The sequence below is a fragment of the Pollicipes pollicipes genome, unplaced genomic scaffold (genome assembly GCF_011947565.3).
Source record: "Pollicipes pollicipes isolate AB1234 unplaced genomic scaffold, Ppol_2.1 Scaffold_4295;HRSCAF=5057_pilon_pilon_pilon, whole genome shotgun sequence".
Classification (NCBI taxonomy): domain Eukaryota; kingdom Metazoa; phylum Arthropoda; class Thecostraca; order Pollicipedomorpha; family Pollicipedidae; genus Pollicipes; species Pollicipes pollicipes.
In genome coordinates this window covers 41,777,631-41,801,990 of record NW_023596461.1, presented here as the reverse complement: position 1 = coordinate 41,801,990, position 24,360 = coordinate 41,777,631, and the positions used below count along the sequence as shown (strand labels likewise).

At 60.6% G+C, this 24,360-nt stretch overlaps 1 protein-coding gene across 3 annotated transcripts in view; it reads left to right on the top strand.

Moving 5' to 3' along the window:
* The window catches only part of LOC119096413 (ecdysone receptor), a 50,395-nt gene that overhangs the window by 9,614 nt on the left and 16,421 nt on the right, over positions 1–24,360 (top strand). The window contains exons 2-3 of one of the 3 annotated variants that reach the window (XM_037219301.1): positions 4,656–5,086; positions 13,328–13,375. In XM_037219301.1, coding sequence (XP_037075196.1) covers positions 4,756–5,086; positions 13,328–13,375 — 379 coding nt within the window. In that variant the 5' untranslated portion in view covers positions 4,656–4,755. Of the gene's footprint in view, positions 1–4,655; positions 5,087–11,111; positions 11,200–13,327; positions 13,376–20,576; positions 21,187–24,360 lie in introns of those variants that run through there. The other 2 variants (XM_037219304.1, XM_037219302.1) reach the window with 2 other exon arrangements.

Sequence of the window (24,360 nt, the reverse complement as noted above, 5' to 3'; positions counted from 1 at the left end):
GCTCAGCTCGGCTCGGCTCGGCTCGGCTCGGCTCGGCTCGGCTCGGCTCGGCTCGGCTCGGCTCGGCTCGGCTCGGCTCGGCTCGGCTCGGCTCGGCTCGGCTCGGCTCGGCTCGGCTCGGCTCGGCTCGGCTCGGCTCGGCTCGGCTCAGGTCGGCTCCCAGCTGCGCCCGTGAACCGGCCAAGGACAGAACGGACAATGACTAGCCCCAGAAGCACGCAGAAATCTGCCTGGCTCCTGGAGAGACATCCAGGGCCGGTCCCAGTCAAACGCGAGCTAGTTAGCGACGCGACATTTCGAACAGAGCGTTTAGTGTGATACTCGGCTTGTTCATTATTGCCATTTTATTACTTTGTAATGCTCCCGCTGTTACATTTTTTCAGATGTAACAGCAGGTGCAGCAGAAGTCGTAGGCCATTCACTTGCACTGGAACTAGCAGATAATTGGTTGGCATATGTTTGCGTGTATGAAATCGCTTTTTATGTGGGGCGGACCGGACTCGGAGTCCCGGGGGCCGTAACGCACGACCCTTTCACTCGATCGGCCGTCGCGTTTGGGAACGCTCGTGTCCGGATATTGCCTGGGCGGTCGTGCCGACTGCAGCTCCCACGGCGCTCAATAGGCGAGGCAGCCGAATACCGCCCTCGTCTCTGGCCGGCACGGCGCGCGCGGCGGCGCTCACGGTCGGGCCGAAGGCAAATCGGCGCACTAGTGAAGGACCGATCCCTGCACGGGCCGCTGCCCGCTGAGGGCCGGTGGGGGCCGGCGGCTGGCTGGCTGCGGCCGTGTCAGCGCTGCAGGTCGAACCTTTTCTTCGGAGTGTGCCAGCGGTCTGGGCTGTGGAGGTTGATGTGATGTGCCGGTGCTGATGCCGGTGCCCTCCGTGCCTCTGGCTGTGTCGGTACTGGCGCCCTCTATGCCCTGGTCGTGCCGGTACCGGCGCTTTCCGTGCCCCTGGGTGTGCCGGCTCCGGAGGGCACCGGTGCGCGTGCCTGCAGTCCCGCTGGCGCCGGCGCCCTCCGTGCCGGTGCCCGCGCTCGGGCGGCGGACGTGGCGCGGCCGGCGCCGCCTCAGCACCGAGCTGCGGTCGGCCTGCTGAGGGGGCGCTGGCTCAGCCGCCGGCCGGAACCGGGCGCGCTCCCTGACCCACCGGCGGTCGCCCTGACATTGGCACCACATCACGGAGTGGGCCGCTGAGCTGGCCCGGCGAGCTCGGCTTCGAGGCGGCTTCGGCTCGGCTCAGCGCTCGCCGATAACGGCCCGGCCGAGCGCCCCGTGTCGAGAGACGTCTCAGGCCTGCGGTGATGGCCTCTCGGCTTCAGGCCACCTGGATCCGCGTGTCATGTCGCGCCAGTGTCATCTGGTGTCACAACGGTGTCAAATAGGCGCTGATGGTCATCCTGAATTAGTGAGGAACATTGTACTGAGTTGTGCGGCCAGACATTGCGCTCGGTCGTGCAGACTGTGTCTTTCCGCCAGCGTCAGGATGGTCTGATTCGTTCTTTATCCTCGGCTGCGTTGACTGGTGACACTTATCACTATGTCTTTGCCCACTGTAGAGCCAGTCACCAAGCGTTCACATCTTGCCTCTGAATATCTTTGTTTAGGTCCGTGGCGAGAGTGTTCGGCGCCGTCTGCCTGCTCAGCCGTGAGCCGATGCGCCCGGTGGTTATCGGCTGCTTGACCCAGTAACGGCGGCCCCGCACTGCGGCTCGCTCGCTATCTCACGCTCGGTCCGTCGGCGGCTTCTCTGTGGCCGGTCATGTCCGTCGCTGCGGCTGTAGGCATGGCGCTTGGGTGGCAGTCGGACTGGCAGTGCAGCTGCCAAATCAAACCTCTCGCTCCGAGTCTGGCCGTCACATTCAGTCAGGCGTGACGGGTGAGTCGCGTCCGAGCTCGCGGCGTGACGCGGTGAGTCGCGTCCGAGCCCGCGGCGTGACGCGGTGAGTCGCATCCGGGCCCGCGGCGTGACGCGGTGAGTCGCGTCCGAGCCCGCGGCGTGACGCGGTGAGTTGCGTCCGAGCTCGCGGCGTGACGCGGTGAGTCGCGTACGAGCCCGCGGCGTGACGCTGTGAGTCGCGCGCTTCGGCGAACCACGAAGCTCCGCCGCGCCCTGCCCATCGCGGCGTCACTGAAGTGAAGCGTCGGTCTGTGACATGACGCTGTGAGTCAGATAAGTGACGCCGCGCGCCGGACCGGAGCTACTTGTGCCCGGGGCGCCCGGCCGCCCGCCTTCGGCCGGCAGCGGTGTGGAGCGGTGACTCAGGGAGCGCGCGGCCCTGCGGCCTATACTGTCTGACGCTGCAGGTGTGTACAGTCCAGCGAACAGTACTGGAGCGGCGTCGCTGGGCGGTGCTGCCGACGTTGTGCTCTGCCAGTCTGTTATTGTGTGACGTCACGCTGTGTTCTGTGGTGACGTCAGTCTCCTCGCTGGTCGTCAGTCTCTTCGCTGGTTCTCTCCGCTGGTGAGGTCGTTTTTGTGCTCCCGCGCCAATACGCTTAGTTGCCTGATGGTGTCACGCTCTGTTTTGAGCTGGCATCAGTTTCTGTCGTCCTGTTTCGCCATGTTTCGTCGTTCTGTCACGCGCCTTCGGGCAGGTTTTTTATTATCTGCTGGACTCAAGTTCCGATCTCCGGTGACCGGCGACGTCACGCACTGTCCTTATGTTCCGTCACGCTCTCAGACCGGGCCAGCATGGCTGATGCCGTCGTGTTCGGTTTCCTTTGGTGAACGCTTGCGCTGCGAGGAGGGCCGGCCACTAAAAATACGAGCTCAGACTTCGCCGGACGACTGCCTTGCAAAGCGTGCTGACTGGACCGAGATCGGAGGATTAATGGTAGACCAGCGCGCTGTCGGCGCAGCGTCCCGCCGCTGGCGGAAGTGGGCTGGAAGTAACGCTGGTCTGGTCCGTGAGCCGTTGCTACAGCACCAGCTGCAGCAGGCAGCCGTGGGGCGACAGGTGTTGCGCTGGCACGGCCTCGGCATCGGTCTGCCGCGGCCGCCCTTGTACGGGCGACGGAAAGGCGTCGCGTGGAGGTCCGCTGCCTGTGACATGCTTCGCAAAGCAGGCCGCCGGGTGCACCGCGCTGCGGCGGCGTGGGGTGCACGCCTGGCTGAGTGGGGTACATGAGAACGCCGGATGCTGCATGCAAATACGGTGTGCTGTACCCTGCAGCTGTGCAGTGAAGCATGATGGGGGCGACACATATAAATCTCGAGACCTCACGGTTCATGGGCTCGCCCGTAGCCTTCACTGCCGATCTGTTTAGTGGCAGGTCGGGAGGCAGTCGGCGTGTCCAAATCGTGGCTCAGGCACGGCGGCGACACTCGGCCACTGTGGGCGCCGTCCCAGTGCGACAAATCGGCTGTCAGGTACCTGGCGGGTGGGGACCAGCCACGCGTCCAGGCCGGGTGTCGAGCGCGGTCCAGCGTCCGAGCCCACTAGCGCCAGTCGCTGGTCCATTCCGGACCTGAGAGTGGAGCGGGTCACTGCCCCATAGCGCCCGATGTCAGAGGACCCAACGCTGCCCCGTGGTATCGCGTGCCGCGCCCGTCGGCCCCGACCCCGCCGTCTCACGGCCGTGCGTGCCGCCGGACTGCCGCGACCTCGGCTTCGGCCGCGGCTGACGGTCCTGACCTTGCTGTCCCCGTGCATTGGCACGCTGCGGCGACCACGTGTGCCCGTGGATCCGGTAACACTGATCCTCCGCGTCCGCCTACCCGATGGAACAAACCTCGCTGTGCCGTGGATCCGGTGTAACAAATGATGTGCTGCCGTGTATTTTGATAACCGGCCGGTCGCTAGCGCTCGCTGACTCACTGGGGCTGAGGAAACGTGCCAGCCAGCGCCCTCTACGCCGGTCCCGTCCCGCGCATCCCGTCGAGAGCGCCCCCTACACGAGCACCCGCCCAGGTACGCCCCCTACGCGGATGCTTGCGCTGTGTGTCGGCGCGAGCGCGTGCCAGAAGGCGGCGCGTCGTCGGCGTGAGTTGGCTGATGGCCAGGGCCTGTTCGGAGTGCGGCAGATGGCAGGCACGTGACCTTACCTCCGGCTAATGGCAAGGCCGGCCGCTGGGGGCGGGGAGAGCTAGAACTGGCCCGTGGGATCAGCGGTCTCCAAGCACGCGTCCGAGTCGATATTTGTATTGGGGTTTTCCTTCGTTCGTGCTTCGTTGGACACTTGCTCGCCCTGTTTGAATGTGTGGGATGAACCGCTGCGGGTTTTCCCAGCCAGCTGGCAGGTGGCGCCTGTTGGTCGCAGTCGCCACGAGGACAAATTAGAGAACAGGCTGCCAGAGCCGGACCTCGGGCCTGGGTGAAGGGTTGGTCGTTTTCGCCGCTCTAGCAAAGGAAGAGGTATATGAAAAAGCAGCTCCTAGACATGTATCATGCTGTGTGCCGCAAACGGGATGTTCGAAAATTGTTGGCTCAAACGGCCTCGTGAATCCCTTCGATTACGAGGAACGGTATAGCGGGCACGCCACACCAGCCCGTGGTACGCTGCACCAGCCCGTGGTACGCTACACTAGCCTGTGGTACGCTACATCAGCAAGCCAGTGCGCCCCAGTTATGCCTCTCCCACCCGAGTTGCGCGTGTCTTCCTGGCGACTGTCATGACCGTTGACTGACAACGTACCTCTGCCGCGTTGCAGACGGAGGGCGCGTGGTAGCGGAGTGGCGATGGGCCTGCCGGGCTGACGGCCGCGCCCCGCCCGCCTCACCCTGGCGACCATTTCGGTGTCGTCGCTCATTATGGAGATGCGGCGCGGCAGCTCGCCGCTCTCGTCCGGGCCGCTGTTCAAGCTGGCCGCCTCGCCGACCGGCTACCTGGCGGCGCCGGGCCTACTGACGACGGTGGCCGGCCGCGCCGCGCTCATCAAGCAGGAGCCGATGGTGGGCTCGCCGGAGCCGGGCCTGCCGCGTCGGCCCGGCCCCGAGGAGTGGCTGCCGTCGCCGAACCAGACCAGTCTCGACTCGACCTCGCCGTTCGGCGCGCCGCCCGGCGGCCAGACCGGGGCCGGCTTCTCCGTGTCGCCCATGTCGTCCAGCAGCTACGACCCCTACTCGCCCACGGGCAAGCAAGGTCAGTGCCAGAGGCCGGGGCCTTGGACGGCGGGGAGGGAGGCGGGAAGTGGCGAGCCCGCCCGCGCGCCACGGCGCCAGATGGCGAGCGGTTTTTTGCCGCGCGGGGAGCCTTTAAACCGGGCGGCGGGCGGTCGCGAAGGCGGCACGGACAGGTGAATTACCGTGTGACGTAGCGCAGAGGCCGGGTGATTTGTTCCATCGGCCGGCAGCGGCCGTGCCGCCCCAGCTGCGCGCTCGTCTCGGGGCCGGCGAGGCGTCTGACTGGCCGCCACTTGGGGCGACGTTTCAGAGGTGCCGCGAGCGCGGCACGCGCAACGCGTCGGCGCGTTTTTCCCGGCACGTTTAGGGCGTGCACACGTGAAACGGAACAGATATTAATGATGTTCTCATCGCGGCACATGTTTCGCCCGGTCCCGCTCCGTGCCCCGTGTCGCTTTTTGCGGGAGGCCGTTTCCTTTTTGTTTCCCCTTTTAGGTTTTGCTATTTTGCACGTGCAAAAACTAATGGGAGCAGTTAGTGACACAATGTATCAACGGGTGTTACACATTTCCCGAGATTTTCGTTGGGGCGACGATTGTCACTGGCAAAAACGGGTCGCGTCTCGACACTTCGGTTTTTGGACGGCGGGGAGCGGGCGTTTTTGCAGTCTCGGGTGCGAGGTGCCGTTCGTCTAATGCGAACACCATTTCTGCATAGACGTGACTCGGGTGGCTCCTCTTCCCTTCAGCGTGCCAGCCGCTTTTTCGCACGACCTCGTGGAACAGGATGGGCTGCGAATGAGGGATTACATTGAGCGAGGTCTTGAGAGCAGCGTGTAGCCTTGCCCGCGGCTTTGCTGCTCCAAATGTCGAGCGGTTGGGACGAATGCTGAATCGCAGGATTCATGCTCCATTGGAGTGTCTCAGTGAGCTTCTGAATAGAGTGCACTGTTGCATGTGTATGCAAAACCGTTCTAAATATGCTTCTTTCTGAAACTCCTGCATGTTTTGTTCCTTTACAAGCTAATTGAAGTGATGGGGAAGTAATGATGTCTGTGAAATGGCTCTGCTGATACCGCTGTATGGAGCGACGGCTGATCCAAACTGGTGGGACCTGGAAGTAAAATAATAATTTCATTGAACAGGGAGGTGGATAGTCACGATGCTACGGGTTCGTTTATAACTACTGGAATGTGTATATTGATTTTAAGTTACCGATGCGATGGCTGAACGATGATTGTATGGCGCTTGTACTATGAACCACAAAATAATAATTATATTAATCGTCTTGAGGTCCTATGCTACATTTCCATCGACTGATAACACTTCAAGCGCACCTTATAGTGTGAAGCTGCTCTCAGCCCTTGGGCGAGAAGGAACAGGCCTGGCATATTTTCGTAATATGGCTTTTTGTGCTCTGACCTTTTCCGACCGCGTGCGCGCTGGAACCCATGTATCATGGCAAGTTTTTACCGGCCCTCTCCCGCGGACTGGGCCGTATTTTTCCGGAGATGGCGACCCTTTAGCGGTGAGAAATTGCCGGTGTCGGCCGCCCTGTTGCGTGCCCGGCGAGGATACAGATGGGCCGCCTCGCCCCCCCCCCCCCCCCCGTCGACGGTGTCGGTGACGTCACGACTGAGACAGGGGGAAGGGGAGGAGGTAGGCAGGGGGACAGGGCGGGGCTCGGTGCACGCTGCTGGCGATCTGCGGCGATCCGTCGCACCGGCCGCTTTTGGGCCCATTCGGATTATTAACTGCGACGGTCATTGCTGAAAGCGCACGCGCGTCGCGGTCTTTCGCTCCGATGTCAAAAAAACCCGAGCGCGGTTGGTGTGAGCCGCGAACCCGCAACCTTTGGGTCGTGAGTGCGGCCGCGCCGATGAGCCAGCGTGCCGGCGGCCTCGGGACTGCATCGGCGGTGGGACCTCGAACCCCGAAGCGAAACTACGAGGCTGTGAATTAAACTGTGAGCCGTCGGCTTTCACCGTATAGCGGTGGGGAGGGGTAAAAACGTCCGTGCGGGGGTCGACCCGTTCCCCGGCCGCTGATATGATATCGGGTCCGGGCGCCGCGCGCCCGACCGTTTTTACCGCCGGCAAAAAGTGACTTTGGAGAGGACAGCAGGGGAGGCAGGGATTCCGGTTGTGGGGAAATCATTGAGTGCCCGCCTCTCGCCGGCTGGACGTGAAATAATGACGGGAAAAACGCGCGCCGCAGCCGGGCCGTGAGCGCGCCAGTCCCGCGCGGCGCGCCGCCGACGGACGCGACTAGCGCGCCGCTGTTTTGTCCCCGCGACCCCCCTCCCCCCGTCATTGTGTCTGGCGGACGTGCTGGCCCCTGCGGCAGGCGGTGCCGTCGGGCTGCGCTCCTGTCTGGTCCCGATTCGCGGCCATTCGGCGCGGCGCGGCTTTTGACATTCAGATCGGCGGTGTCTAGACAAACGTGTCCAGACGAACAAAGCAGCGGATATGGGGGCACGAGCTTTTTGTTCGGAATGGTGTAATCGTCGTGAGATGCGGGCTCGGTGATATTACGGTTTTAACGGTGCGTTCAGATTCGCCGAGTTTCCTTTACACGGGTCGGGCACACAAGGGCGGGCACAGTCTGAGCTCGGTAAGTTCGCATCACGACCATTTTTAAAGCTTCTGTTGGGAGCCATCCAGGGTGAAAAGCAAACGAAAATCTGAACCTGAGGGGGTGTTGGGGGTGGGGCCCCGCCCCTTGGGTGCGTTCTTAACACTGGTTGCATGCATCGCGTGCCGTGTATGTTTTTAGTTTTATTTTATGCAGCACAGCAGCTACCCTCTATGGCTGATGGAACTTTCTGCAATGCAGGTTCTCTGTTATACATGAACCGCCGCAATCGAATCTCGCATGTAACAACCATCTGCAGTCCATTCTCATTTGCATAGTGGCCCGACTGGCGCCCCTGCCAGCCGGCAGTGCCTGCATCTGTATGCCCCGTAACTCACTCTCCCCTGCGTATCCCAGCCGGCATTCGGTTACCCCTCCCTGCGCGTGCGTGTGTGTGGGGTGAGGCGTCCCTGCCGCCCGTGGCCGGGTTTACGGCCGCCGTGCATGCCGGCCGCCCTTGTCCTCTGTCCTGACCTCTGCCGCGGCCGCCTCGCCTCGGGCGCCGGTCGTTGAACCGGCGGCGTACCCCACTAACTGAAATACGGCGGCGGCGGCGGCGGCAGCGGCCTTTTGTTTTGGTCCGGCTCCGTATGGTAAACGGCGGCGTAGCGGCGCGCCCTCCCCTCCCGCCGGCGCCGCGTGACGCCGGGGGCACTGCGCGTTCGACGGCGGCGCGCCGGGCCCGCCGACCGAATGGCGCCGCCGGCCGTCAGGTCAGGTCAGGTCAGGTCGGTCCGACATCGAGGACTCCCATCTCAACGGCAGAGAGCCTGTACAAGGCCCGTGTGTATCGGTCATTTTGAGGATGAAATCATGCCCAGACGCTGAGGGAGGCTCGACGCTTTGCACCGTCTGGCTGTCTGACGTTGGAGCGCTCCCTCCCTCCTGTCGAGGGCTTAGGGCGCGTGCGGCGGCTCCGCCGGTGTCGGGGCTGTCGGACGCCGGCGGGACTCCCCTCCTGCCGTCGGTGCCGGCTCCCGCGGCGCCGCTGTGCGACCAATCGACTTCCCTCTCGGCGGCGGCGGCGGTGGCGGCGGCAGGCACAACACGAGCACGGACCGTCGAGCCGGGGCCCCGCGGCGCGCCGGCTGCTCGTGAGGCCGCGTGCAGGCTGCACCACGCAGCGTTCGATCTCAGAGTTCCGCCAACAGTCGACGGCTGACTCGTGACTTGTTCGTGATTGAAATCGGCATCGATTCGACACGATCCACCGCGTGGCTGCTGGGCCCGCCGCTGGCCGGCATTCAGTGCGTGCGGCGCCGCCCTCGCCGCCGTCTAGCGCCGCTGTCGCGCCCACAGTGGCACGGTCTGCACTGAGCGCCGGTACTGTCTGGCCGGCCCGCTCCCCTAGAAATTACTAACGGGGTAAATACGGGGGACGAGCCGGCTGGCTGCGTGTCTAGACGGCGGGGCGCACTGAGCGCGGCGGGTGCGTAGCGGTCATGGGCCCCGCGCGACAGGCGGTCGCCGCGGACCAGGACATGTGCGTGGCCGGTGGGCGTGTTGTCTGCGTGAGACCTCCAGACGTGCGGGGCGTGGCCCGGGGTGGCAGTGAACACGGCGGCACGCTCAAGTAGATGTGACATCGGTCGAAGCGACGCTCCTGGGCCAATCAAAAGGCGACGAATCAAACGGACCGGTGGTCTTCCGCACAGCTGTGAGGAGGAGGCCTGCCTGTATTTACGGCGACTGTGAGGAGTGTGGCGAGTGCTCGGCTACGAGGACGGCGAGGACACTGAGGGGACCGGCAGCTGGAGGACGTCGTGAGGTCAGCAGACCGTGAGGCCGCCGAACAGATAGCAGGCCGGAGCCCGTCCGTCTGTGTTCTCCCCTGCCCGTGTGTGGGGCTGCTCAGGCGATTGTCGGGCCGACGCCGGGCCGACGCCCGGGCCGTGTCGGACCCGTGTTGAGCCGTGCCGGGCGCGGGTCGGCGCGATGCTGGGCACGTCCGGCGGGCCGCTGCCGGAGCGGGAGCGGGCGGCGCGCCGCCGGCCGGCCGCCGAGCCGCTCCGGCTGCTCGTGCCACGCACGCTCACCGAGGACATGCTGGTCGGCCTGGACCGGCTGGGCACGGTGACGATTGTGGTGAACCAGCGACCGCGGGCGGCTGGCGGCCAGCTGCAGGCGCCTGGCGTCAGCTCGAGCGCGCTGTGCGAGACGGCGCGCGCCGTCATCTCTTCCGGCGACGGCGAGCTCGCCAGAACGGTCAGCTCCAGCGGCCGCGGCGACGGCGAGGCGGACCACACCGGAGCGGACGGCGAGACGCCGCAGACCGTGAGCTCCAGCGGACGCGGCGACGGCGAGCCGGCGCGCGCGGTGAGCTCCAGCGGACGCGAGCGGGCGGCGCCGGGTCGGATCATGTCGCCCCGATCGAGGCCGGCTCGCGCCGCAAAGGTGACGCGTGTGGAACGTGCGGCGGGTCCTGCCGTTCAGTCGCCGCATCTCCGGAGCGCCGCTGCCGACCCGTTGGCGTGGTCTGCCGAGCGGGCCGGCTCGGCGCGGCTGGCACCGCGGGACGATGAGGCGGAGGACAGGTCGGCCCCGGTGGCTCCAGGCGGCGCGCCGGCCGGCCAGCGGGCGCGCCAGGCGGCGATGACGCGGCGCCAGGGGCAGCGGGAGGTGGCTGCCGGTGCTGGGCGGGTCCTGCTGCTGGTGACCCCCACCAGCGGCGGCCGATCCCCGGCCGGCGGTCGCCGAGGTCTGGCCAGTCCGGAGGCGCCTACCGTCGACCCGGTCTTTGCCGAAGCCGGCAGCGGCGCCCACCAGGCGAACGGCAGCAGCACGATCAGCACTGCGCCCTGGACCAGGGATTCCCTGCGGCTGCTCGAGCTCCAACAGTCGAGATCGGAACGAGGGAGGAACAGTGCTGGTCAGCGCAGGCGTACCCTCTCCGAGTCTCTTCGCGGGGGGATCGCCAAAATCGAATCCTTCGAAGGCGAGCTGGATGACGCGAGCGCTGCAGGCGCCGGGGTGAACAAGCACGACGCCGTGCCCGTCATTAAGAAGGAGCTAGTCTCGCCGAGGGGTGAGGTGGAGCTTTGTGCGAAGGGCGACTCTGCGTGTGGCGGGAGCACGCCGGCCGCAGCGGCCGACAGCTGGAGGGCGGTCGGCTCGGGCGGCCGCTGCCTGAGCAGCCCGAGCCGGTCGTGCGCGGACGCCTCCGGCCCCCAGAGCAGTCCGCGAGCGGCGGCGCTGCAGCAGCCCTTGGCGGGCAGCCCTGAGGACGGGTGGTTCACCGCGGGGGCGGCGGCGGCGGCGGCAGCAGAGCAGGAGCACGACGGCCGACTGGACGGCGGGTCGCCCGCCGCCGCCGGTGCGGGGGCGCTGAGGCCCCAGGAGGAGACGGAGGCCGAGTCGACGGCCGACCTTCTCGGCTTGGAACGGCCCGGTGTCGTGTCCCTGCTTCTGGGCCAGCCGCCGGAGGAGATGGTCAACTTGGTGTTCCGCGGCGACGACATCGACGACCTGGAGCTGGACTCGTCGGACGCGATGATGCCAGGTGATGACGATGACGCCAGGTGACGTTTTAGATCAGAGACGAGCGGCCCCTGCTCGGCGGCCAGCCAGAACCGCGCTCCGGCGCGGGAAACGCAAACCCGCGTGACTGCGTTGCCCATGTGCAACATCGGTGGTCCGATGAGGTCTTCCTGGAATCACGCCAGGCTCCGGGACGTCAAATGTAGCTCATCCGCGTGGTTCTTTATTTCTTTTTCGTTCGTTATTTTGTTCAACTGAATCATATGCATTGCGCGAATTAGGTGTACAGCATCACACACGGTCATGCGCCAAACACACCCGGATCCGAGCGTGCTGTCGCAAACAAATCGCCGCGGCTGCTGCTGGTGATTGTACACGCTGTCGTGCTGGCGGTCAGCCGCTACCGGGAACGGACGACGCGATGTAGACTGGCTGTTTCCCGGTTCGGTCGGCTGAAAAGCAATCTCTTGGCCTCAGCATTTTTAGGTGCACGTACTCCGGCGGCGGGCAGGTGAACCCTGCCGACGGTTTTTTGTTTTGGCGCGCTTTTTTCGATGCTCCCGCCAGACGGCGCGTGGTTTTTTGCGTCGGACTTTTTCATCGTCTGGCTCGCCGTCCCCTCGCCAAGTTCAGACGTATTAGCGGCCTGCAGATGCGACAGACAGGGGAGGGACCGGACGGAGGGGGGAGGGGGCGGGGGTCTGTCTGGGCGCACCGCTTTCAGGCGAGGATGCATGGGGATGGCGGGTGTCAGGAGTCAATGCAACGGACTTGGACATATAGGACGGCGGATATGGGAGACGACGGGCATAGCGTTGGTGTATTCATACTCGGATAGGTTAGTTATCAAAGTATGGGAGTGCTGCATGCTATGGACACAATGCTCTCAGTAGCAGCCTTGTGGAAACATAATCTTGAAAAACTGTGTTCGAAACGGAGAATGCTTAGACGATTTATTCTCGTATTCTCGATTAGACTCGTAGAAACGCCTTTCCGTCACTTCTATTTTTAATTTAGCTTTGTTAGTTATTTACTGAAAAAGTGCCGAGATTACGAGACGGCGCTTAACAGAACGTATGTTATTAACACTCACCCGGCCGCCATTGGCTGGAAATGTGGAACAGTTGTGCCCCAGCCAATTTGTGGAATGACTTTGCTGCCGGCTATGAGTCCAACGTGACGCCTCGGGCGTCCATGGCAAAAGGTATGCGCCTCGCGGTCTGCCTCGCAAGGGGATGCTGCAATGTACGCTCCGTTAAGGTTTTGGTGCGTGGTTGTTAGTACGATTAGTGCTTGGTGTTATTTGTTATTCATATGTCCATTAAGGACTCGTGCGTCAATATGGCTTATGTTATAGTGTCCTATAAAACTCGCGATTTGTAAGGGAACTGTGGCGTTGTGGGCGGAGATAAAATTCCAGTGTTGATGCGCCGCTTCGTCCGCATAGTCCCTGCCAATGACAGAGCGCACGGCAACTGCATTAACCAGAATAGGTTTAATCTGCCGAACAGGGGCGCAGCCAGCGTGTTCTCAAGGGCGTCGTCTGGCGGAGCTCGGTTAGTACACATCACGCCCATTTAACTTTCTTTCGGGAAACTTCCTTTCTATGGTGAAAAACAAAACCAAATCCGGGTCTAGAGGGTGAGGGGGGTGGAGGGGGGGGGGGGGGGGGGCGCTCCTTCCTCCGTTGGCTGCGGCGCTGCTGTACACGAGTAACGACGGTAGTCCGACGCCTGTCCGAGAGGGCGGGGGGAGGGGGCTCCTTCCTCCGTTGGCTGCGGCGCTGCTGTACACGAGTAACGACGGTAGTCCGACGCCTGTCCGAGAGGTGGCGTGGCGAGATGGCACGGCTCCCGCCGGTAACGGGAGCAGAGCGGGATACTGAGACTTGGCGTTTTATGTCTAGAAACGTCACTTGGTAAAATTTTTGAGGAGACTGGCGTGGCGAGCCCATTGCCTTGCCTAACCCAAAACTCGATCTCTCCCCGGACTTGGGTCACTTTATCGTCGTTGCTGGAGTCGCCGTCCCCCCGCTGTGTCGTGTGTGCACATGCACCAGGCGAGGCTGGTGTACCTGAATCACTCACTCGCCATCACTGTGACAACATCCGGACCCATTTCCCTGCTCTCATGCCTTGGCTTGTTTACAGGTGAAGGATCGAGGCACATATCGACGTCATCTGTGGCTTCCATTGAAGGTGAGCCACTGGGCATGCTGCGGGCTGTGCGGCACGTGTCTGCGCAAAACATGGCTGCGCGCGTGGTCGTTTTGCAGGCCCCCATGCCGTCGGACTCAGGAATGGCGGCCGCTGTTGATTGTCGATGGTCCGCCTGCGCAGACGACGCTCACGTATCGCACCACTCGACGACATGGCGACGCGTTCAGGCCGGTGGCTGGGAGATAATGGCTCTACACTGTTTTCCGAGCGACTTTTTTGTTTTGTTTTGAGCTTTACGCACTTCTAAGCTGCCACTACCTATATCAGCTTGATTCGAAAAACACTGAGACAGTTGAAAGACCAGTTTTGAGTTGAATGCTTGGAAAGTTGTGTTGCAGTCGCATTAAAGGCATAGTCTTTTGGTTGATTCCGTTACCTGTTTGAGAGAACTTGGCTGTTCTCTAGGCTTGAACAATTATGCTCATTTGAGCATGGACAGGGGTCTTTTGAGGAGCAAATGTGCGGTAGTGATATTCCTTTTGCCCCAGTCTTTTGTCCATAGCCCAGCAGCCTAAAACATGACGGTTAAGTGACAATTCCAGTTGTTGAGTGTTTCCTGGGCCTAAACAGGAACTGTCTGGAATCAGAGTTGTCTGTTCCAAGGGAAAATGAAAATAGAAGACTTGCCTAACCGGCCCACTGCCACTGCAAACCAAGCTGCGCGCCAGGCGCGGTCGGTGCCTATGGGGGGAAGAAGGTCGCGGGTGATATTTGTTGTTGCCCGGTCTACTCTTGTGTGAAAATTACTTTCGTAGGAGGATATTCGATAAAACTGCGCGTTTCCCTGGCCAATCGCTACACGTTGCCACACTGGTTTGGAGATTACGGCTCTGAAGACTTGCCTGCCCATTGAAGCGCAGATGCGTGACGCAGCGGTCGTTATAGGCTACCGCCGCGCGTGTCTTTATTGTTACAAAAGGCAAAGCTTATATCAGAAAGCGCTGACTGTTGAGGGCGAAAATGCTTCATCAAGAGGCTCACAACGTTCAGTCGTACAGCCAATCTCCTTGTGTGACCAAGGCGGCTGTGAGCTAGTGCCATCTAGCGGATTTCGCAAAAGCGTTGGCCTGCGAGCTCCGCAGCTGTGCTGAGCATGGGCACCGTTGGACTCGGTCGGCCTGCACCTGTGAGCCGTCCACACAGCTGGGCCCGGTGACCTTATCAAGGAGGTTTAGAGAATCCCGGGGCTTCCTTTTTGCCCCGACATATTTTGATGCTTCAGAGCGTTGGACGATGCTCGTTGCGCTCACGTTCACTGAGGCGGATGGTTCGTCTTCTCAGTTAGGTGTTTAGCATTCCCACGTACCCAACATAATTGCGGGACCGTCCTGCGCCTTTTCAGTTCCATCTCGCCTATTCCGGCGGTCATGCTTGAAACAAATTGGTGTTCATTTGACTCGGGAGCATGTTTCCAAGTACTGTAATTTACCAAAATATGAAAATGACAGAATTGGGCCATGTCCATGAAGCTAATGGAAACGTAATGGTTTCCACTGATGTAACTATCCCCCAATATGGCAAGCGGCGGATGGGCAATGTGAGGTTGATGGCCACAGTGTTGGTTTACTTCGAGAAGGAATTAACGAATATATTGTCAATTAGTGGCACCTCTCTAGCAAAGACCTCATCCATCATGCCTCCGGACTTCCGGCTGGCGCCTGCTCGTTGCTTTCTCTTCAAATTGTTCCTGCTGCCCCGTTTGGTACGCGGTATATGCATAACCACGATGTTATTAGTGTCTTCGTTTAGAAAGCAAAGGCCTGGCGATTGCAACGCCAATTACGAATACGGGATATGGAGTATTTTGAACGCCAAGGGAGACGGTAGGTGAACTCGAAATGCGGAAATGTATTGGCAACACTGATGTGGTATTATTCAGCACCCGTTCAGGTGGATGGGGGGGGGGGAATTTGACTTCCCCCCAAAGGTTTTCCGCAACGCAATTTCAAACGGTGCGGCGTAGTTGCACCAAATCTTGCTTAGCTATAGGCAATTGAATAACGGATCGTTTGGTGTCAAATATGTAGGTTGTACGTGGTGAAGTTACCTACGGCAAGTCAAAGTCAGGCCGTGGATTCGGCGAAGCAAATTTTTAGTAAATTGTTCAATCTGATGCAACAACGGGATTTTAGACGAAGCCATACAATTCTGAGATACTTACTTAGGCAACAAAACGTTGAATAAACAAATTGCGTTAACCCAGGCAGGGTTAGGTTTGAAAATCAAATCAAGGTCAAAACCAACCTGTTTTATTACTCCTGAAATTGCTGTATGGGGTAGGTTCTGCTGCTCATTTCGAATTTGTTAATAACAGGAACTGCATTATACATCTTCCATGGACTTCTTTAAGGTCAGAATAGATCACTGACTTAGCAAAGGTCACTGACCTGATCTACAACATACTGCCTAGCGTCATCTTTGACGTTTACTCAAATGCAAAACTCAAAGCAATCTTGTATGATTTTGGTCATGTTAACCTTGGAAAGGTCAAACAAGGTCACTGACCTAGATGCGCATCAGCAGCCTTTTGCTTAAAACAGGCATTTAGGTTCTGGGTGCACTTCGGACACCGGGCTGGAGTTTAACTTTGCTTGACTTTATTTGACCCAAGGTCATGACCAAAGACCTCATACTTTGACGCAAGTGAATTCACGGACAGGCCAGCGCACCCTCTGAATTTTGTGTGCCTAACTCTCCTAGTTTCTGAGATCTCAGGGGGTCAAATTGACCCCCACCCGAGCGAAGGGTATCAAACCGGCCACTCAGGCGCGTGATAAGGCGCTTCGAGCTCAATTCGTACGGACAAATGGGGTAGATGGCGGCGGATAGGGCTGGTGATCGCGCTGCATCAGCGTTAAGCCCGCGTGGCGCGTGGGGCGGCAGTCTACGGAGAGAGCCGGGGTCCGGCGTGGCTGGCTGATAATCACATCAGTCCATACGGTGATCGTGAATCTAGCTCCGACCTTCGATGACCTTCCGACCTTCGACCTAGCTGTATATTTGATTGCCGTGTCTATTGATATTGGCACTGTCAAGCTGTAGGGATGTCTTACTGGATCCTGCCCCACCTCCCCATCGGTCCGTTGATCCGGCTTCCCGTCCGTCCGCGTGCCGCTTCCTCCGTTTGCTGGGGCGACCCTGCGCATGCGCGTTGGCGGTGTTTACCTGCGTCTCTGCACCTGTTGCTATATCGGCGGTCCCTCCCATGGCCCAGCAAGCCCAACCCTCCAAGCGCCAACGATGTGAAGGGCTTTGACCCACCTTGAGGATTCCGGAGGTGGTGTGTAGGAGCAGCTTGGCGAGACAGACGTGTGGACATGGGGGCTGGGTACCTACTCTGGGGGATGCGGCGGGTACTGCTGGACGGCGAGGAACGGGGACATAACCACAGGCTAGGGAGAGTTTGGGAACGTCGACGTCGGCGTCGCAAGGACTGGGGGCCTCAGCATCGGCCGAGTAGGGAGTGGGGGACCTCAGAATCGCAAGATCAGGGTGAATATTACGGCCGGATGAACAGGAACCAGGGACATACATCGGCTGGCTCGGACAGCAGTCTCCAGCCCTTGGGATGGACCTTATAACAGGAGGAACCTCGCGGACCGCTTGGACCGGGACTTCCGACGCGTCATCACTGGGCCACGGCGTCAGCCGAGTGTCGGCCGGTACCTGGACGTCGCTGCCGGCACCGGCCGCGCCGCCGCTCCGCCGTCGCGCGACTCCCCGGCCCGCCGTGCCGCAGTGACCGGCGGTGCGGGCGGCGCGGCCGCCGGATGTACGCTCCAGGTGCGTGTTTGGCGGCGGCCGGCGCGTGCTCGCACGGTGCGCGCCGCGGCGGGCCTTGAAATAGCTGGCCTGCCGGCGCCGGTGATGGATGAGTCCGGCCGGCCGCTCCAATGGCCGCCCGGTACTGTCATGGGCCGGCGTATTTCCCGGCCTCAGGCGGGCGCCGACGGCTCAAAGGGATCGAGCGCGACCCGCCGGCGCGGCGTTGTTTTTTTGTTTGCCGAAGACACCAGATGTTGTGAGGAATGCAGCCCTACCTGCTCCGAATGGCAATCAGCTCTATGGACGAGGATGACTTTGAAGTATTTCGGTTGTTCAGTCAAGGCTACCTTATCGGGCTCGCTTGGATTCGGCGGCGGTTTTTTGGTCGGCACTCTCACGGTTCGCCGAGCAGCGGCGGGCCGATGGTGCGTGACCGAGGCCTCCCGAGGCCGACTGGGCCTCCCTGCACAGGCGCTGAAGGCGCTTTAGCTCCTCTCGTTGGGCGTCGGATGTTAACGCTGGCAGCCGCGTGACAATCCGACGTTTTGGTGCGACGTTTAGCTCGGGCGGAGAACCTATGGCAGCTCTCATGATTGGCGTTTGTGTCGGTGACGCCGCGCATTTGAAAAATTGTTTGCTTTATATAGAATAGCGTATTTATATGCATATTCACCATAATCGAAAAGGTTTGTATAGATTTTGTGTCCTTGGCCGCCCCAGAGGGGGACTGAAATGCGAGGTTTCTTCATTGACAACGTAACGTACCGTGTGGGACGCTGATGCGCCAAAGTGCACTGACCCGCGGAGGCTCAGCGAGCTCATCCCGATCAACAGATGACCGATCTTGAGAAAACAATGCTGCGTCGCACTGCGCGCAATGTTTCCCTTGTGCATCCAGATCACTTTTGCCATAGCTTTTTACGAAACAACGACGCAAAAATGCGATGTCCAAAAAAATGTCTGGGAGGTCCTCGCTCCCAGTGAACTGCACAGAGAACTGAAGCAAGTGTAAGCGGATACACACTGAGCTACGGGCGGACGGGTTTGATCCTCTCTAGCCTGAAACTGACGGCGGTGATTGGCCATCTGACCGCGGGAGCTCATCTGAGAACTGAGCGAGTTATGCAAACTAACAGCCAGTAGACGGCTGTCGCGACTCTGAACAAGATTTACGCACTGCATCTTTGCGTGCGAGGCCAGCGTCATACTAGATAATTTGCGGTGGTTTTGTAGCTGGTTGCGTATGGCTTGCCTACAAGCTATTCTTGGCGCCAAAGTTCGTGAGCATTTCGGCGATTTGTTCAGTCAGATTGCTGCGCTGCACCGCTTGACCTCACACTCCACCATTAGATTACTGACCTATGATGACTACGGCGCCAAAGGAAGCTCACGGGTAACCGGGTCACACTGGCCGTTGAAAGGAAAATAGAACGTTGAGAGCACAGCGTGAGCGTGGAGCAGGTCCGGCATAGTACGAAAAGTGAGAGCTAAAAGACGCCCTAGGTTTGTGAACCGTGACATCTTTTGGGGCGGTGTCAGACAGCACGTGGAAGCTGGGAGCGACTGTGTCTAAAAGAAGGGCCAGCTGACACATCGCGTTATGTACCTAAAGGTCAACTTCGATCATTAACCGTTTATACTCAAAATGTCATATGAGCATTGGGGACAATATTGCCGCAAAGAAGCCCGGTGCTAACAAGCAAGAATCCAGGGTGCCGAAAGTGTAGTAGTTACCGCGCCTGCGTTAACCACTGCCGTCAGGGGAAATAGAGATATGAGGTTCGATTCCCCACATTGTCCGCCCTTCCTGCCAAAGTGAGAGGCGGGCGACGCCGTATAGACTCAACATTTAAGTGCGTGGTAAAGTCCCAATGACGACGAACCAAGAATCCAGAAGAATTAATCTCTGGTGAATATGCTGAGCCACGTTTTGTTCCAACACATCCCAACCAAAAACCGTGAAGGTTAGTGACCTGATGCAATTCCGGATTCGAAGATATAGAGCTGGCGCGGCAGAAATTGTTGTTAAATTAGGTATTGAAAGTTAAATGAAGCGCTGGCGGTTCTACACCTGCTCTGAGCGGCATGGGGGCGGATACGGACCCCTATCAGCATGAGGGTAAACAAGCGATATTCATTTGTATATGTCATTGGTGCTGACGAAAAGAAACTAAAATAGCGAGTCAAAAGGCTGATGCGTGCAAAGCAGCGATATATGGGCGTTGTTTCCATCTGGTTTTCCATCTAGTTACCTGCGGTGTTTCCATCTGGTTTTCCATCACTGCGTGGGCGCGTCCGAGAACCCTGGTAAGCAAGGTTTGTGATTTTCTGTAGAGAGTCGTCATTGTGACGACGCGTCCTGTGCCTGACATGCGCCGATGACACCGGCGACAAGGTCTTCAGGTCAGCTCGGGGGAGCAACACGGACGAATACAAGATATAAAGGCAGTTCAATCGTAGTCAGGAGGCCGTACGCGGGCGCTCGTTCTCCTTTCATCTCGCCAGAGTAAAGTCAACGTTTGAAGAAAACACGACCGGAGGGCGAGCAACTGGACAGCCGAAGCCGTCTCGCACTTCTCGAAAGTCTGTCGAAAACCATTGTGCTACAATGCTTAGCTGTGTCAGCATGAACTAAACATGTGTGGTGCTGGAAACAATAGAGTTATGTAGGACAGTTGTGTAACGTATCACGAAAATAGGTTACCAAATTTTACCGGATGCGGTTCAACCCATCCGTTATTTCAAGGTGCTCATGGCGAAAAATCGATACAAATTGGGACCTGCTTTGGTTATTTGGACCGTAGAACTTGTTGATTCGCAGATTTTGTTGATGCACGTTTGCCATGATGGGCGAAGCTTTAATGAGTCCGTTAGCGACAGGGTAGGTGCTTTATTGCTAAAGCCGTCCCTGAAACTAGACATTTAGCATGAAATTCTACGACTTTGGCCTTCTTGCAGCTGGACGAAGGGAAGAGCTGCTCTCAGGGTTGGGGGGTGGAGTGAAGAGAGAGCCTGTCGCGCATCCACCGCCCCTCTCCCTCCGATGCAGAGGATAACAACTGCGCTCGTGCCGGCGATGCTATCACGACACTGACCGTGAGAGAACTGTTAAAAGCTAGATAGTTAGACCACTCCATAAGGCATGTTTCTAAGAAGTCTCCTTTGTACGTACCCTACTTTTAATTTATCCGGTCGATAACACGCCGCCCCTTCCATGCTCGATGGTATCCATGTCCTCCTCGCCCGCACGGCCTCCGCGTTGATCTATCGCGCTCTCCGCTCCTACCCCGCCATGGTCTACCTGCGGCACCTCCCTCGACTTTCACTTCTTATTGCTGCGCGCCGGCGCTGGCGGCGGCCCGTGACGTCACTGAACATGGAGGCGGCCGGCGCGCCGCGTCAGTCGTCGGCCGGGCCTCGATAGCGAAAGTGCGTCGGTCCGCCGCTGTCCCGCGCACACGCGTCATGCCCTAGCTCGGGCGCGCCGCGCACGCAACCCATGGGCATTCCAGCGCTGTGACAGATCGGGCATTAAGCAAGCGTCTCGTTGCGCGTAGTGTGCAGACTTTTTCGTCTTCGGCAAAAAGGGCGTTTTTGCTTTTGATTAGCGCAAAAACATTGGGAACAGTTAGCGCAGTGTGCCGCCCGGCCGTTGCTCGGCACGTGCAAGTCACCGCCACGCGGTGGGAGCGCTGACAGGATGATGCTGTCGGATCTGAAGACGCTCTCGTACCAGAAGCTACACAGCCTGTCGCTGGCGGACGGCTCACCGGAGGTGACGTCGTCGCACCTGTCGCCGATCTCGGAGCAGACGTCGCCCGCCTCCACACACACCACGGCCATGATGGCCAGCCCCGACCAGGCCATGGAGCCGGCCGATTTCGAGGTGGTGCACAACCTGGACGGCTTCATGTGGCGGGACATCGACCTGAACTCCAACAGCACCGCCTGCATGGGGCTCGGCGGCCAGCTGCATAACGTCAAGAAGATCCTCATCACCACGCCGCTGCCGGAGCTCAGCAAGGGTAGGCGATCGTCGGTCCGCTCGTGTGCGTCTATTGTCTGGCGGGGGTTGGTCTCGGCCGCGGTCGGGTTCGGGCGGCGCCGGCCGGCCGCGGTCGGCGCCGTGTCTCACGCCGCGCGGGGGTGGCTCGACGCTCGGGTCCGACGACTGCCCCGTCGGCGGCGCTCGCTGGCCGATGCCGCTGCCGGACGCTGTTACCACCTGGCGCCGGTCCCGGCGATCCGACCGCCGGTTCGGTCACGCTCTGTAGCCAAGGGCCCGCGGCAAAAACGCCCGTAAAAACCGGCTGACCGGCGGCCGGTCGGTCCGGCCGCACGCGGTGGGCACGCCTCCGCGAGCCGTGCCGGTGGCGCTTCTCGGCCGCTGTTGACACTACGACGGCCCGTCCCCGGCTCTGGCTCTGTGCCGCAGCGCGCGTCATGTCGTGCCGAGGGCTTGAAGTCTCGGATGTCGCCACAGCAAGACCCCCTGCATCGTTGCGTTCTCCTGTGTCCGCGGCTCATGTCGGCAGCCGAGCTGCTCAGTGTGGCGCAGGCCGTGGTTGCGGCGGCAGTTACATGCTCCCTGCCACCAGCGGGTAATCACTGCCGGGGTTGTTGCATCATTGCCCTCTGTTGGTGCCAGAAGGCCACGATATGGTTCGGTGTACCGGTACCGGTAGTGGCCAAGCCCAGCTTTAGCTGCGGTGCTGGCGGCGATGTGCGATAACAGCGAGTCCCGGTACTACCCGGCAGTTGCGGCTTGATCGGACAGATTTAGCCAGGCTTACTTCAGGGTAGTTGTTTTCCAGGCACTGTTGGAAGTTCGTCTGGTGCGGAGCGAGTATTTTTCTGCCGTGCCGTGCCCAGCGATTAGCTGTGAAGCACATTGTCTTTAAGCTTATCTTTGGGGTCAGGTGCGGAGGATTTTCTGAGCCGTCCCAAAGATGATATGCGGAAGACCAGGCTTTTTTAAGATTACCCAGTGAGTATGTTCCTTCCCAAAAAATGACTTCCTCGAGGATATTGGCCTTATTCCGATAGATCTTTATTCCGCTTCGACCCTAAACGCAACACGAGGTAAATGGTTTCGACTATGGATACCAGAAATGCAAATGGGACTACCAGGGATAACCTGCGGAGGGTTGTTAGTCAAGCAAGTCAAGCCAAAGCATGATCATCCAGAGGTCTCATTTGCGATGTGCGTGTATTCCGCTCACTTCCAACGGGCTCTCACCATGAGGCGGCCGCCACTTTCTCTATCCTCGCCCAGCCACTGAAGCGTGGCAGGACTATCGCGTCGTTCCCAGCGCGGCATCCTCGACAATTACCGCCCCGCTAATGTCGCTTTCCCCTCAAGCCACGGCCGTCGTGGCCGCCCCTCCCAGGGGGCGCTGCTGTGATGGCCGGCGCTCTCCGCGAGGCCCTTGGCGCCGCCGCGGCCGCCGCGCCAGTGCCGCGGGCCGCCGTTTTCGTTTTTGCCGCGTGTCCGCGGCCGTCGCGCAAGGCTGTTCTGGCCTCGGCGGCGCCGCCGGCCCCGAGGAACGGCCGCCACATCCGTCGGCGTGCTGGGAGCGGCGCCAGATGCGGCGGTTCGGCTCGGCCCGCCCCGCCCTCCTGGGAAAGAAGGCCCCGCCGTTGCCGGCGGACGACTGGCCTGTGCACGGTCCCCAGAGGCGTGCCCGCCGGCTCTGCGCCGGCCTTCTGCCGGCCGGCTCGTCATCACGGGCTCTCGCGCGGGCCATGTGTCCACCTCTTGTGTAACCGTCCCGTGACCGCATGCAACCGGCTGTTGCCTCACGGCTCCGCACGCCTCGAATTGCCACCCACCCGCTTACCCTGCCTCCCCATCCTCCCTGCGTCCCCTCTCTGCCTCCCCAACTCGGCGCCGATCGAGTCTGTACCTGCCAACCCTGAATTCACCGGGCCCGTATCTGCCCGCTCCGCACCCACAACTGGGTCATCACCGACGTCGTCTTTTGTAAGTGAACGGCGGCCGTCTCCATCCCTTTGCGTGGACACTCTTCGAGCGAACTGCCGAAAGACGCCGGCTTTTTTATCGCCGCTGCTGGACGCCGCGCCATTGTGTCGTATTTGTTCTGGGTTGCTTTTTCAGCCCAGGCGTTACGGACGACCATTATGCGGTAATTACAGGAAATGTGATTTTCAATTAGCGACAAAAAGCGGCGGGTGGCCGTGATTACGGGCACGCGATTTTGCTCGCGGCTCGTGCACAACCGAATGGTGATTTCATGCCTGTTGCGCGGTGCGTTTGCCAAGGTGTCGCCGTGAAGGGCCGTGCATCCTGCGCGAGCCCGGGGCGACGGCCGCGCCTGGCGGCGCCGCGCCAACGCGTGACGGCGTCAGCGCCAGCCTCTGGGCCTGGCCGCCTCCCGGCACCCGACGAACGCGTCGCGTGTTGACGCGAACCCTGTGTCAACTCGCGGGCTGTCTCACTTATTCGCGTGAAGATGTAAGTGAAAGATAATGCAGATGACTTACAGAAGCGTGGAGAGAAATGCAGGTGGCATTCGCATGTTGAAGCAAGTTGAATACGAGCATGTTTAATCTCCGGTTGTGCATGAGGTCCTTTCAGGTCTACCAGTGCGCTGCCATGGTTCTCACACTTTCAACGGCCACTCCCACGAAACGGACCAAACTGTCAGAGGCCGTTTTTGGCCGCCAGCTATGTTATTATAATTTGAAAGTAAATAATACCAAAGCTGATAACCTGAGGGTGGAGGTCGATGTGGTCCAGCGAGCGCGCACCACACGGCCGCATCTGTCGGCCTGCGGTCCGTCCGTGCCTGTTCCGTCAGCTCGCCCGCCCTCGCCCGTCCCAGCGCCGCCGCCGCCCTCTCCCGGCGCCGCGGCTCGCGGCCCGCGGCCCGCGGCCGGGCCCGGCTCGCGGCGGGGGCCGGTGCGATTTAAAGCGCTGCGTTGTTGACACGGCGCGGGCGCGCGGCCCTCTCGGCGGGGGAGGGTGGGGCGCCGCTCCCCTCGCCGCACGGCCGCGCGAACGGGGTGCGCGCGGCCGCCGCCAGCTGCCCGCCGGGCGACGGCGACGGCCGGCCGTACCTGTTCCCGCGCGCGCGCGCGGCCGCCGCCGCCGGAGTCAAGGCCGGTCATGTGGCCGCGTGACGCGCCACCGCCGGCCGGGGCGCGCCGCGCGGCCACCGCGGATGCGGGTCACGTAG